The following is a 15454-nucleotide window of genomic DNA, read 5'->3' on the forward strand; positions in this document are numbered from 1 at the left end:
CACAAAATGATATTAAGCAATAATGGAAGCTGATACCAAGTGTACTTGCACTCGAATGCAGAGTGCCTGAGTGCCAAGTCTCAATGAAAGACTCAGCTGACAACCTTCTCTCTTGTATTCACTCCCTGCTGTGACAGTGATGCCTTTGACCCTTGTCGGCTAGAGGCCACGACAAGAAATGGACTGAATTGTACCCAGAAATGGAATAGGTCAGCTATTCTGAGATTGTGGTGCAAAGGTGGGTGGGAAGTGCTAACATGTTGGAATGAAAGGTGTGCGCTGTGGTGGCTTTGTGTGACCCTCTGATTACTTACGGGTGCACCTTTCTCCCCTGCAGGGCCGGGAGGACCCTGAGGTCCGGGACGACCTGGTAGACCGATTGGGCCAGCGGTGCCTGCTGCTCCACGTTCCCCTGGTGAACCCTGGAAAGAAAATCATGTAGGATAGTTCTGAGCCCTGATAACTGCTGGTGGCTTTCATGACCCAGGCTGACAGAGAAACAGCTGTTAGTCACTGAGATTCCAGCAGGCAGAAGGAAGTCACACCCAGCTTGTATGCAGGTAACAAAAACAAGGGTGAAAGAACTACTCTGAAGTTCATACTCAACAGTTCTTGTTCCATACTAACCTTTTCAATGCCTTTTTTTCATGAGTGTACCCTCCTGTATCATTTATGCATGGTAACAGCAGTGTGCTTCAGCCTGTTCCAGGAATGCTTTTCCCCTGTGTTTCCAAAACTCCATGACCATACTCTTGTGAAGAAAGCACATTCACCATCCCAAAACACAGCAGTAACCCACACCCTGCCCAGATTGTTAGTGCAGTTCTGGGCCACACAGTGTTGGGCTGATTATCATAGAATCATAGCATCAACCAGCTTGGAAGAGACCTCCAAGCTCAGTCAGTCCAACCTAGCACCCAGCCCTATCCAGTCAACCAGACCATGGCACTAAGTGCCTCAGCCAGGCTTTTCTTCAACACCTCCAGGGACAGTGACTCCACCACCTCCCTGGGCAGCCCATTCCAATGCCAATCACTCTCTCCACCAACAACTTCCTCCTAACATCCAGCCTAGACCTCCAGCACACCTTGAGACTGTGTCTCCTTGTTCTGTTTCTGCTTGCCTGGCAGAAGAGACCAACCCCACCTGGCTACAGCCTCCCTTCAGGTAGTTGTAGACAGCAATGAGGTCACCCCTGAGCCTACTCCAGGCTGCACACTCCCAGCTCCCTCAGCCTCTCCTCACAGGGTTTGTGTTCCAGGCCCCTCACCAGTTTTGTTGCCCTTCTTTGGACACATTCCAGTACCTCAACATCTCTCTTGAATTGAGTTCCCTAGAGCTGGACACAGCACTCCAGGTGTGGCCCTCACAGTGTTGAGTACAGGGGAAGAATAACCTCCCTTGTCCTGCTGGCCACTCTGTTCCTGATCCAGGCCAGGATGCCATTGGCTCTCCTGGCCCCTTGGGCACACTGCTGCCTCATGTTCAGGTACTATCTACCAGCACCCCCAGGTCCCTTTCTTCCTGGCTTCTCTCCAGCCACTCTGTCCCCGAGCATTCTTAAAGGAGTGCAGCTTTTGCCATATATCATCTATAGATGCTATCTATAGATCTACATCTCCATATTTTGTAACAATCTAAGCTGACTGATAAACTTTTCCAACTGACATGCTGGAAGTGAGGTGCTGCTCTATGGAATGGGTTAGTAATAGGTGGAACTGGAGGCGCTGTGCAGCCTTTTTTCCACCCACATTAAAGCAAGAACAAATTTTAGGCTTTTGGAAACATAGGAGTTTTTAAACTGCTTTTAACTCTCAGAGCCCATTTTTTTTTGTCTTTTCTTGATGGCATCCTTTTGCTGGCCTGACTCCCTTAGCATAACTGGTACTAATTGCATAATGAGGTGGCTTTGCCCTGAGATACCTGTGGCAGAAGAGAATACCCAAGGGTTGTTCCAAAGGCATGGCAAATTACCTCAGCAAGGTGGAATTTTGCATGAGTGTGGGGCAAAACAATTGTTTGTCCAGGAATCACCCCTCCAGGTGTTGGGAAGGCTTTTTAAGTCTTGAGTGAATGCCTACATTTCAGTTCTATTATTTCTGTTGTTTTAGTTCCTTGGACTTCAGTGAAGTCGACAAGAAAAATTCACTACCCTGCAGCCATACTACCGTGGTCTTTGATCTTGTCAGCTCTCATAAGAGGAACAATTCTAGGTCATCTCAGCAGTAGGATGCAAAAAATTCCCAAATAACTCAGACCTTTCCTATGTCAGTCATAAAGTCATAGAATCAGGCAGGGTTGGAAGGGACCACAAGGACCATCTAGTTCAACCCCCCCTGCCATGCCCAGGGACACCCTACATTAAAATCAGGTTGGCCACAGCCTCATCCAGCCTGGCCTTAAACACCTCCAGGGATGAGGCCTCAACTACCTCTCTGGGCAACCCATTCCAGCCTCTCACCACTCTCATGCTGAACAACTTCCTCCTCACCCCCACTCTGAATCTCTCCACCTCCAGCATTGTTCCATTCCCCCATGTCCTGTCACTCCCTGATAGCCTAAAAAGTCCCTCCCCAGCTTTTTTGTAGGCCCCCTTCAGATCCTGGAAGGCCAGAAGAAGGTCACCTGGGAGCCTCCTCTTCTCCAGACTGCACAGCCCCAACTCTTTCAGCCTGTCCTTACAGGAGAGGTGCTGCAGCCCTCTGAGCATCCCCGTGGCCCTTCTCTGGACACACTCCAGCACATCCAGATCCTTATTGTAATGGAGACTCCAGAACTGGCTGCAGCACTGCAGGTGGGGTCTCACCAGAGTGGAGTAGAGGGGAAGAATCACCTCCCTCCACCTGCTGGCCACACAGTCAATAGATGTTACAGTGGCCATCATTTCTAGTAGCTCTTTCTACACAGCCAGCTATTCACATTTAACTTTGCATCACTGTAATGTACTACACTTAAATTTCAGATGAATTATGAACGAGAAGTACACCTTCTGTTTTCAAGGCTCCTCTCATTTCCCTGTGAGAATAGCCTCTGATCAAAGCAGTGTACATTAACTTTGGTTCCAACTCAGCACAGCATTTTAGGCAGCTTTTTGATTCCATTCTCTCCTTCTGTGTTTCTGTTTTCCCCCTAAAATCCTGGTTAAGCTGTGGCCTTGCAGGGGCACCCACAGCCTGGAATCTCTTAGTTTGTGGAGTTGCTTGACAACTGTTCTACAGAATGGCAATGACATGCTTTGTCTTGGATGTCCCTTCTCCAGCTGTGAAGTCGTTAGTAACCTGGGGGTTAGCTCATTTCTTGTGCCAAGTTAGGGAATTCCAGCTGTGGCATCCATTACCTAGTGACAAGACATTTTCCTGATGGAAATGCTCAACGACTGACAGTTTTCATGACTGAAAAAGAGGAAAGGTAGCTCTAGATAGCTCAGTACTGCTAATTAGGTAGCCTGCAGCTGGCTTACTTTGAGTCCTGCTCGAGTAACCTATTCCCAAATGAGGTAATGAAAAATGACTATTTGACATTCCAAAGAACTTCCTCTCATCAGCATTCATCATTCCACACAGTAGTATAAGGGAAGAAAACAAATAGAAGGCAAAGAGAGCAGATAAAAGAGAACTGTTAACAAAAACAACCAACCCAAAACCTCACAATAAAAATCCTTAGCAAAAATCCTTGCTCTGGAGTGCATCCATGGGCCTCTTTCTTTTGTTCAGCTCCCTTTAAGCACAGTAATTGGCACACTCAGCATTTGGAGCAGTCATTTGTCTGTGCTCACAGGCCCTAAGCACTAGCCAAACAAAGCTTGTAATTGACTAGATGTACTAGGAAGAAGAAATTGGCAAGGAACTGAAGGAAAATCATCCAGTAGCATGAAGCATCTTCCTATTATAAACAGAAAATGAAGACTTCATTATAATTACACTTCTGTGTCTCCTCTCTGTTGCCTAAAAATAAATGAGAGAATAATTAAGGTTTATTTGATGCTTATGGCCTCGTATGAGCTACTGGGAGAGCAAGAGGCAAGCTCTGGTGGTTTAATTATGGTCACAGAAACCCAGTATTAGGAGCATCTCTGCATCCTGTTTTCATTGAAGAACACCTTCGAAATAACAGGTTTGTAATTAAAGATCAAATGGAAAAAAGAATGTTACTGAGGGCTTCTGGAATGCTCCCAGCTTGGTGCTGTTTGCACCTCAAGTGACCTGCTTGCAGTGCAGTGAACTCGAAGTGTGGTTTAAATCAAATGTTTAATATTCAGGCTCTCTTTTCAGTCTACTCACAATTCCTCTGCCTCTGTTTCTCAAAGACTGGAAACAATGCACTGAGCTTCCTAGGAGATTCCTCCTGTGTCTATGTGTGCTAGTTTGAGGCTAACTGGAGTATTTTAATGGGAGAGATTAGATTATAGGCTGTGAAAAGGAAACAGTGGTTATGTCTACTTCACTCATAGACCTGCTGAGATGTATAAAAGCAAGAACATAAACATAGATAAGACCAGCTCAGTGTGTGTGTCTGTGTGGCAGTCGATGCCTGTGCTTTTTCTCCCTGTGTAACCCAACTAAATTCTGCTCCTAACCCCCCCTTGCAGGTCCTCCAGACTCACCTTGCACGTAAGGCAGACTGAGATAAGGTAGAGGGGTGGAAAGAAGGTGGAAGGGTGGTTGGGAGCCCCTCTTGAGGACTCTGGTGTCTGGGAGGGCTGTTGAATTGCTGTCTTACTTTTAACTTGTGTATTTCTGTCTATAGCTGTGTATATTTGTGATATATTAAACTGTGATATATATATATACACATATTATATTGTGCTATATGTAAATATCTGCCTGTATAGTGTGCTAAGCTGTGACTATAAACCTTCATTCCTTAACTTCCAGCTGGCTGAGTCTAGTCTGGGTGATTTCATAAGAGCAGGGGGGTAGGTAACTCCCAAGGCATCACACTATGGCATCACACTATGTTTAGTAGGAAGCAACAGGAATGGATTTATAAGGTGAAGGAGCAGTTAGTCCTGTGCTGTCAACACCCACACGCTGTGTATTACAGTATCACAGTATCACCAGGGTTGGAAGAGATCTCATAGATCATCAAGTCCAACCCTTTACCACAGAGCTCAAGGCTAGACCATGGCACCAAGTGCCACGTCCAATCCTGCCTTGAACAGCTCCAGGGACGGCGACTATACTGCATGACAACTCCAGTTTCACACTGCAGTCCCAATGGTGCTGGGTATTGGAAGTGCTGCTGCAATTTCCAAGGAAAGCAATGCTTTAATACCTTTCATAAGCTTCAAGAGAGCTCCATGACTTGAGCCAAAGGAGAGTAAATGGGGAAGATGCAGGCATTCACTGCCACTTTGAAGTAAAGCCTATGCAGGTTAGAAAAGCAGAGCTCATCTGAACTAAAACTTGAACACATGTGCTGCAGAGTGCACACTGCTGTCACTGAATGAGATGTGTGCTCTTGCCTCACAGCCTTGTCACGGTTTGGGGGTTAGCTGCCCCCCACCTCTTATGAAATCACCCAGACTAGACTCAGCTGAGCTGGGAATTAGAATGAAGCTTTATATTGACAGCTTAGCACAATATACAAGCAGGTATTTACAATATAGACAGAAATAGACAGGAATATACAAGTTAAAAAGTGATACAGAAAGACAGCAGCCCTCCCAGAAACCTGAGTGCCCAGAAGGGGCTCCCAACCACCCTTCCACCTCCCTTCCACCCCTCTACTTTATCCCAGACTCTGCCTTATGTTCAAGGTGAATTGGCAAATCAGACAGGGAGGTTAGGAAGCAGATGGATTAGTTAGACAGGTTAGAGAGAAGTGCAGGCAGACAGAGCCAGAGAACAACTCTGTTACCTATATTTATGTTCTTGTTCTTATCCATCTCAGCAAGCCTATGAGTGCAGCAGACATCACCACTGTTTCCTTTTCACAGCCTATAATCTAATTCTTCTTACCAAAAGATTCCAGCTAGCTTCAAACTAGCACAAGCCTCACATGATGGGATTTACAAGGAACTGGGCTAGCAGTGGCAGGGCTGCTGGGTGGGCATCCCATCTGGGAAAGCAGGGCTGATGCTGTCTGGTTTGTGCATGCTTAGCAGAGTTCTGTTTCAGCACACCTGAACTAACTCTCTGCTTGAGAGCTTTGCCCAGCCTTAGGGGCTGCTTTCAGAGAAAATCAAGCCATGACCTTTAGACTGAAGAGACTATTCTGTCTATGCTTTCTTCATTTTGAGTCCTCTTTTCTTCTAACAGTTCAGGTTCTTAGGTGAGGTGGGATGGTATCCCTTCTGACTCTCTCTACTAGCTTCCATGCCATTCCCAGCTACCTCATTTTTCTGCCTTTTGGGAACGTGTCTACTGCATGGTTAAGAATTGTAAAGCACAAATGTGTGCTAGTTTGAGCCTAGGTGAGAAGAATTAGATTACAGGCTGTGAAAAGGAAACAGTGGTGATGTCTACTTCACTCATAGGCTTGCTGAGATGTATAAGAACAAGAACACAAACATAGATAAGGGAGTCGCTGTTTGGGCTCTGTGGCCTGTATTTCTCTCTCTAACCTAACCTGCTGCCTTTGTGACTAATAAACCTGCTTCCTAACCTCCTTGGCCAACCCTCCACTCTTCCTTGGGCATAAGACAAGATCTGGGGTAAGAGAGAGGGGTAGGGGAAATGTGGAAGAGCGATTGAGAGCCCTGCTGGGGACTCTGGTTTCTGGGAGGGCTGTTGTGTTTCTGTATTACCTTTAACTTGTCTATTTCTCTCTACAGCTGTATAGATTGCAAATACCTGCCTGTATATTGTGCTAAGCTGTAAATATAAAGCTTCATTCGACTTCCAGAGCAGCTGAGTCTAGTCTGGGTGATTTTCCATAGTGTGGAGGGAGTGGGGAGCACCCAAACCATCACATCATTTATTTTGGAAGTTATCCATTTAAAGAATGGCAGCTTAAAGTCGTTAAGACTTCAGTAGTTAAGAATTCAAGTACCAACAATTAATAAATCAAGAAGCAAAGCCTGAAGCATGCTGCAGCAGCTCTTTCCCAGTAATGTAGAAATAATCTACTATGGAAAACCACTTCCATCCCAGCAGTAACTTATGTAAGTGGCAAGTACTGAGCCCATCTCAGCAGTAAGTTATGTAAGTGGCAAGTACTGAGCAATAAGCTAATCACTTACTTGCTGAGAGCAGAAGGCTTCAGCTATTCACAGCATTCACCTTCCTTAAATGTTTTTAGTATGGATAATTAGGAAAAAAAAGAATTACCACCTTGAATGACATACATCTGTCTGCTGTTTCACAGGCTGCTGGTGAAAACATCACGGCATGTAAAGCAGAAACAAATGTTACTCTCTGCTCTTATTTGTATTTCCATCAAAGGATTACTTACAATTGGCCCAGGTGGGCCTTGTGGGCCTTCCCCTCCTTTCAGACCAGCTGGACCCTAAAAAATGAAACCAAAACACAACAAAAAACAAGTGAAAACCCAGCTCATCTCTTACAGAATCACAGAATTAACCAGGTTGGAAAAGACCTCTAAGATCATAGAGTCCAACCTATCACCTAACCCTTCTAATTAACTAGACCATGGCACTAAGTGCCTCAGCCAAGCTTGGCTTCAACACCTCCAGGGATGGTGCCTCCACCACCTCCCTGGGCAGCCCATTCCAATGCCAATCACTCTCTCTGGCAACAACTTCCTCCTAACATCCAGCCTATACTTTCCCCAGCACAACTTGAAACTATGTCCCCTTGTTCTGTTGCTGGTTGCCTGGGAGAAGAGCCCAAGCCCACCTGGCTACAGCTTCCCTTCAGGTAGTTGTAGACAGCAATGAGGTCACCCCTGAGCCTCCTCTTCTCCAGGCTGCACACCCTCAGCTCTCTCAGCCTCTCCTCATAGGATTTGTGCTCCAGGCCCCTCACCAGCTTTGTTGCCCTTCTCTGGATATGTTCCAGCACCTCAACATCTCTCTTGAATTGAGGAGCCCAGAACTGGACACAGCACTCAAGGTGTGGCCTGACCAGTGCTGAGTACAGGGGCAGAATAACCTCCTTTGTCCTACTGGCCACACTGTTCCTGATCCAGGCCAGGATGCCATTGGCTCTCTTGGCCACCTGGGCACACTGCTGCCTCATCTTCTGCTACTATCTTTCAGTATCCCCAGGTCCCTCTCTGCCTGGCTGCTCTCAGCCACTCTGTCCCCAGCCTGTAGTGCTGCTTGGGGTTGTTGTGGTCGAAGTGCAGAACCCTGCACTTGGCCTTGTTAAATCTCATCCCATTGGCCTCTGCCCACCCATCCAGCCTGGCAAGGTCCCTCTCCAGGACTCTTCATACTTCCAACAGATCCATACCTGCTCCTAGCTTGGTGTCATCTGCAAACTTACTGATGCTGGACTCAATCCCCTCGTCCAGATCATCAATAAAGATATTGAACAGGACTGGGCCCAGCACTGATCCTTGGGGAACACCACCAGTGTCTGGCTGCCAACTGGGTTCTTTATTTAGGAGCACTGTGTTGGTTGTACTGGTGCTAAGATCATACCTGAGCACCTGGAAGGCCTCTCTCTCCAGGGAAACCACGAAGACCTGCTGGTCCATCTTTCCCAGGAATGCCTTGAGGGCCTGGATCACCCTTGAAAACATATTGCATTTTGATATTAAAGCAAAAATCATGTTGAAAATGCTTCTGTTACTCAACAAATGAACGATAAAGAAATGCCTGACCAAGTTATAGTAATGACCAAGAAGATGATGATGCCCCCAGCTACCCATCTAATAATCCTTTAGAGATATCAGTGCAGAAGTCTGTCAATATGATGACATCTGTAACAAGCTCTGACAAAGTGCTGTGTCAGCTATGAACAGTGAAAAAAGCAGCTGTGAAATGTGTGTAAAGATGCAGTCATTAGGGTTAAGTCATTAAAAATGCAGAATGTCCACTTCAGATGGGAGATGGAACAGTATTATAACTGCCTAAGCAGTGTGCCCCCTCAGAGTGAGCAAAGAGCTAAATTCTGTCTGTGAGGTTCTGCCACACATCATAGAATCAACCAGATTGGAAGAGACCTCCAAGCTCATCCAGTCCAACCTAGCACCCAGCCCTGCCCAATCAACTAGACCATGGCACTAGGTGCCTCATCAAGTCTCTTCTTGAACACCTCCAGGGATGGTGGCACCACCACCTCCCTGGATAGAGTATTAAACTACAGCCTACTGTAAATGGCAGTTTTCTCACCTTGGTGTGAGCATGTCCCAGCTGTGTATTCCCATAAGGAATCTGTGCTACATGTAAATTGCTTTGGGTTTTTTTTCCCTGTTGCAGAACAAGTAATTCTTGTCTCAAGAGGATTGTCATCATTTAAACAGAAGCAGGCATACCTCAGAAATTGGATAATCTTCCATCTCCCAAGCTCCTTCTGTGTGAAATGTGCCAGTCCTGATTTTGTAGTGTGTGTTCTCATTCTGTGTGCCCAGCATGACGACTGGGAACGTGAGACTGAGCAATTTACATGTCCCTACAATTTGCTCCCTCAAGCCACATCTTACCTTAGCACCTTCTTTTCCTGCAGCACCTGGGAGGCCTTGTTCCCCTGGTGGACCAGGAGGACCTGGATGACCTCTTTCACCAATTGGGCCAGTCTCACCAGTGGGACCCTAAGCACAAAAGTAGAACTTCAGTCACCTCAAGGTAATTAAAGTCTTGGGGAATGGAAGTGGTATGGGAAGGAGCAGATCCTTACTATCCAGCTGTGATGAAACAACATTACCATTGTCCAGCATACATTTCTCACCTTGCTTCCTGGCAAAGCTGACTTACAAAACGTCTTTCTAGACTAAATCTTGCCTGGCATTCTGCTGACAGACATGTCTGTAAAGCTTCCAAAGAGTGAAACCATGACCTTGCTCCCTAGGCAGTGAGGTTTAAAACACAGTCTGCAGCCATGTATGGGAGGAGGTTACCAAGCAAGGACACGGGAGGGAAGCTCCTGTGCTATGCCTGCCTTGAGATGCTCTCTGGGCTGTTGTTTTTCTGCATAATATGATTTGGAAGGTAAGAGAGATGAAAGATATCTCTTCATATGCACTAGCAGAACAAGCTTTACTGAGGGAATTACCTAAAGCTTTTTAAATCCAAATGCTGGATTTTGTTGCAAATGAGTAAGATTTGATCAAATGAAATTGTGATACTGAATCTCTGCACAATCTACAAGTGACTAAAATCTGGCCCCTGACAAGAAAGTCACACCTTGTAAGCTACTTCATGTCAGAGAACTCTGCCTTCTTGACTTATGTAAACTACCAACTTCATCACATGAAGAGAAGATGCAAGAAAAAGGGAGTGGAAAACTAATTCCAATATTTGCTTATTTTGTGAAATCACCTTTATAAAACTCTTAAGCATAATGTGTTTAAGAAGTTAATGTAACCACTAATATGAGCTTTTTAATACAGCAAAAGGAATGGCCTTAGCCATGATATAGCCATTAAACATTGCTTTTAGGAAGTTAAGGATGAGATTAAATGATGTACCTGAGGGCCAACGACACCACCAGGACCAGGAGGACCAGTTTTGCCTTGAAAACCCTGTGAAATGATTACAGAGTGCTGTTACCAAGCACAAAACAGAGAAGAACAAAATTCCTGCCTGAGCTGAAGAGGAGAAAGACAAACTGAATGTTGCACATTACATCTCTTCAAAAATACACAAGAGAAATGCTTTTTTTCCTATGCAAACTTAGAAGTGAAAGACTGATTTATCTTTATCTGAGTTCAAACCACATTCAGGTGAAGCAGCAGAAAAATTCCAGTCAGTTGCACAGATCTCTCTAGGTGAGTCACAGAATCAACCAGGTTGGAAGAGACCTCCAAGATCATCCAATCCAGCCTAGCACCCAGCCCTAGCCAATCAACCAGACCATGGCACTAAGTGCCTCAGCCAGGCTTTGCTTCAACACCTCCAGGGATGGTGACTCCACCACCTCCCTGGGCAGCCCATTCCAATGCCAATCACTCTCTCCACCAGCAACTTCCTCCTAACATCCAGCCTAGACCTCTCCCCTGGCACAACCTGAGACTATGTCCCCTTGTTCTATTGCTGGTTGCCTGGCAGAAAAGACCAACCCCACCTGGCTACAGCCTCCCTTCAGGTAATTGTAGACAGCAATGAGGTCACCTCTGAGTCTCCTCTTCTGCAGGCTGCACACCCCCAGCTCCCTCTGCCTCTCCTCATAGGGTTTGTGTTCCAGGTCCCTCACCAGCTTTGACGCCCTTCCCTGGACACCTTCCAGCACCTCAACATCTCTTGAATTGAGGAGCCCAGAACTGGGCACAGTACTCAAGGTGTGGCCTGACCAGTGCTGAGTACAGGGGAAGAATAACCTCCCTTGTCCTACTGGCCACAATGTTCCTGAGCCAGGCCAGGATGCCTTTGGCTCTCTGCCCACCTGGGCACACTGCTGCCTCATCTTCAGCTACTATCTACCAGTGCCTCCAGGTCCCTTTCTTCTTGGCTGCTCTCAGCCACTCTGTCCCCAGCCTGCAGCATTGCTTGGGGTTGTTGTGGCCAAAGTGCAGAATCCTGCAGTTAGCCTTGTTAAACCTCACCATGGCACTTTACTGCCTTGTGTTCAATAAAAAAGAATAAAGGGAAAATATGAACTGATTTCTCTTATCAGTCTCAAGAACAATTTTGAGCTTCCTGCATTCCAAACAGCACAAACGGTACACAGGACTAGTCTTGGCAGCAGTGCAAAGAAACACAACAAAGCAGGAGTCAGGAATGGTTCTCTCTCTATCACTGCAAGGTGTTCCAATAGATTGCTCAGAATGATGTGTTACTGCAGGCTCTGTGCTCTGCCTTCCAGCGCTGCAAGTGACTCAGCAGTCACTGACGGATTTCCAGTGAAGCTGGAACAGAAAGCAGGTTCTACATGCTGAGGAAATGTGTCTATAAATTAATTTTTGGCTTTCTCTACCTCTGAAAAATGCAAGCAGGCATTTTTTACTTCAGTGGGCTATGAGTATGGTTTTCACAGTGCAGAAGAGATTGTTTCAAGTAATGATCCTGAGTTAGTGCACTGTGTATGCATCTGTGCAAGGATGCACAAGCACCTGCGTGCAACTTGTGTATGCCCACAGATACTGACATGAAGGACTGGCTTACCTGAGTGCTCCTAAAGCTGTCACCACCAACATGCACTGCTGGGATGCTGCAAGGGCCTTTGTCAGCTAATTAACATCATTTGTCCTGTTCAGGTTTTAGTGTGCTAAGGCCAAGAGCAGCAACCGGACAAAGGTTCCCTCTTCTGCATGGTGCCACAACTGAGCCATACACCTCAGTCATACAGTGCCAGACATTATCCACTTCTACTTGGTACAGGGAATCTGACTTTACTAGGACATCAGCTCTCAAAAGATGTTGGAAATGTGAGTTGGATACAAAAAAATCCAAAACAGGAGGCTGCATCTGCAAATGATGCTATCCTTTACCTCCTCTGGTAAAGTGCCAATTGGTTTGGAGCTGCATAAGCCTCAGTTGTTAGAGCTCACTTCCAGAGCATGATCATCACCTCCTGCAGCATACAAAGCAGTGTGCAAATGTAGCTGTGGGAGAGGACCTCTTGCATGTTTGCCACCTCCTGCAGCATGCAAAGCAGTGTGCAAATGTAGCTGTGGGAGAGGACCTCTTGCATGTTCACCACCTCCTGCAGCATGCAAAGTAGTGTGCAAATGTAGCTGTGGGAGAGGACCTCTTGCATGTTCGCCTCCTCCTGCAGCATGCAAAGTAGTGTGCAAATGTGGCTGTGGGAGAAGACCTCTTGCACTTAAGCTGGGAGTAATTGCCTTAAGTGAATACTAATCCTGAGTCAACTAGGAAGTGCTAGGTTGTTTCTGAGACCTCTGTAACACGTGTATGGTTTTCACACTGCAGAAGCAAAGAGATTGTTTGAAGTATATGCATTAAAACTGTTACATGCAATTGTTTTTCTCATTTTCTCATTGTGATCCTTGGTGGAATCACACAGGATATAGTTCATTAAAGCAAATTAAAGGGTTTCTTCACAAGTTGAATGGTTTCTGATCCTACTTTCCAAAGGTATTGGCTGTTACGTTTCCCAGCTACTTACCATTAGTAACAACTTTTTGTTGTGTTGCAAGGCATTCAGTGAGAAAAGAACCATAAAGGAATTGCCTAACAGATCTTCATTAACATTGGGATCTGAGTATTCATTTCCTTTACTTCTAGTATTTATATCACAGAAGTGTATCATAGAATCAACCAGGCTGGAAGAGAGCTCCAACATCATCCAGTCCAACCTAGCACCCAGCCCTAGCCAATCAACCAGACCATGGCACTAAGTGCCTCATCCAGTCTTACCTTGAACACCTCCAGGGATGGTGACTCCACCACCTCCCTGGGCAGCCCAAATGGCAAATCATTCTCTCTGGCAACAATTTCCTCCTAACATCCATATTAATTTACTTCTATGTCTAAGCTCACTGTGATGTTACTAACCAGGCATTCAAAAGAGTAACCTCACTCTTGTGGCATAGAATAAGGCAAAGTCTTGGGTAAGGTTGATGGGGTGGAAGAAAGGTGGAAGTGTGGTTGTGAGCCCCTCCTGGGGACTCAGGTTTCTGGGAGGGGAGTTGTGTTTCTGAATTACCTTGTATATTTTTGCCTAGAGCTGTATATACTGTAAATACCTGCTTGTATATTGTGCTAAGCTGTAAATATAAAGACACTTAAGCTACCAACCATAAGAAAACTACAGCTACATAACCCTCTTAGTCCCAACCTCCTCCCCTTTTCCCTGTTGACTCTGGTTAGTTTTGCTCCCACAATCAAGACATGGCAGAGTACATTCACTTACAGTCTCCCCCCGCTGCCCTGGGTGCCCAGGCAAGCCGTCTTTTCCAGGTGGTCCCTGCAAATGTAAAGTGCAGACATCAGAACATTTCTTAGCCAGCCTTAATTCTGAAGAAAAAAAAAGCCCAAACAAATGTGCAGTTAGGTGTAAGAATCTCTCATCTCTTTGATTTTTCCTAGACTAATCTTCAGTATGGCTGAACTGCTCCTCCTTCAGCTAACTACACTTTCAGTGATCCTGCCGTGTGGAGCGCAACTGTTAGCTTGTCAAACGCATGGGTGTTCAAAGTAGCTCACTGGGAATTCAGAAATCAGGGAAACTCTATTCCCCTTCCATTTTTCTTGGCTTAATGACTTGGTCAAAACAAATCTATGCATGAGAGAAGTGTCTGATGGAATTTCAAGGTTTGATACTGCAAACAAAAATAACAAACGCATGGAGGACAAAAAAATCTCAGGTGGTTGGAGGCTTTTGTACCTACTCCACATGAGCAGAAACACACTGGCAGAGCAGGGTAACCAGCTCCTCAGGCTGCAATTCAAATATCTCTAACTAATTAATTTCTTCTTCTTCCTCTTCAGTGGTTCCTGAAGGAATCAATTGTTAGAAGAACTCAGTCTGTCACCTGGTCATTGTCATCACCACGCTCCAAGGTGTGCAGTCACAGAATGTCTCCAGGGATGGGGGCTTGTGCTAGTTTGAGCCTAGCTAGAATGTTTTGGTGAGAAGAATTGCATTACAGGCTGTGAGAAGAAAAACAATGGTGATGTCTACTTCACTCATAGGCTTGCTGAGATGTATAAGAACAAGAACCCAAACATAGATAACTGCAGTTGCTGTCTGGGCTTTGGGGCTGCACTGCTCTCTCTAGCCTAACCTGCTGTCTGTGTGACTAATACACCTGCTTCCTAAACACCCTGGCCAAGCCTCCAATCTTCCTTAGGCATAAGGCAAAGTCTTGGGTAAGGTTGAGGGGTGGGAGAAAGGTGGAAGGGTGGTTGGGAGCCCCACCTGGGGACTCAGGTTTCTGGGAGGGGAGTTGTGTTTCTGTGTTACCTTTTACCTTGTCTATTTCTGTCTATAGCTGTATATACTGTACATCTCTGCTTGTATATTGTGCTAAGCTGTGACTATAAAGCTTCAGTCAATTTCCAGAGCTGCTGGGTGGTTTTCCAAAGTGTGGGGGGGCAGTGAACACCCAAACCATCTCAGGCCTCCACCATCTCTCTGAGCAACCTGTTGCAGTGTTCCAGCAGGCTCATGGTGAAGCACTGTTAGGTGTGCCCTGAGGACAGAAGCCAGAGGTGCAGTGGTGACCTCTGTCAATGTCCTGAGAAAAACTAACCTCTTTTGGGGCTGCCCAGCAGAAATGTTACAGGAATTCAGAAAACCCCTCCAGGTTCCTACTTGCCAATGGGCTTTGTATAAAAGCTCCAGGTAGCCTCTAAGTCTGTCACTAAACCTCTACTAAAGCAGCTCACAACCAGCTTGGGTCTCCAGCTGCCAGCTGACGACTCATGGCAGTGAATTTCCCGGTGCAGGGTATTAACTTTAAAACCATCACAAGAGCCTCGAAC

The 15454-nt window shown here is 46.0% G+C and overlaps 1 protein-coding gene across 2 annotated transcripts in view; it reads right to left on the reverse strand.

The window, feature by feature from the left end:
* COL11A1 (collagen type XI alpha 1 chain) overlaps positions 1-15454 on the reverse strand; it is a 172414-nt gene that overhangs the window by 42256 nt on the left and 114704 nt on the right. For both annotated transcript variants that reach the window (XM_064147071.1, XM_064147070.1), the window contains exons 37-42: positions 13881-13934; positions 10537-10590; positions 9553-9660; positions 8549-8638; positions 7396-7449; positions 315-422 (exon numbers count right to left, since the gene is read on the reverse strand). In XM_064147071.1, the coding sequence (XP_064003141.1) occupies positions 315-422; positions 7396-7449; positions 8549-8638; positions 9553-9660; positions 10537-10590; positions 13881-13934 (468 nt within the window). The remainder of the gene's footprint in view (positions 1-314; positions 423-7395; positions 7450-8548; positions 8639-9552; positions 9661-10536; positions 10591-13880; positions 13935-15454) is intronic.

Source organism: Pogoniulus pusillus, chromosome 8 (genome assembly GCF_015220805.1).
Source record: "Pogoniulus pusillus isolate bPogPus1 chromosome 8, bPogPus1.pri, whole genome shotgun sequence".
In the NCBI taxonomy this organism is placed as follows: domain Eukaryota; kingdom Metazoa; phylum Chordata; class Aves; order Piciformes; family Lybiidae; genus Pogoniulus; species Pogoniulus pusillus.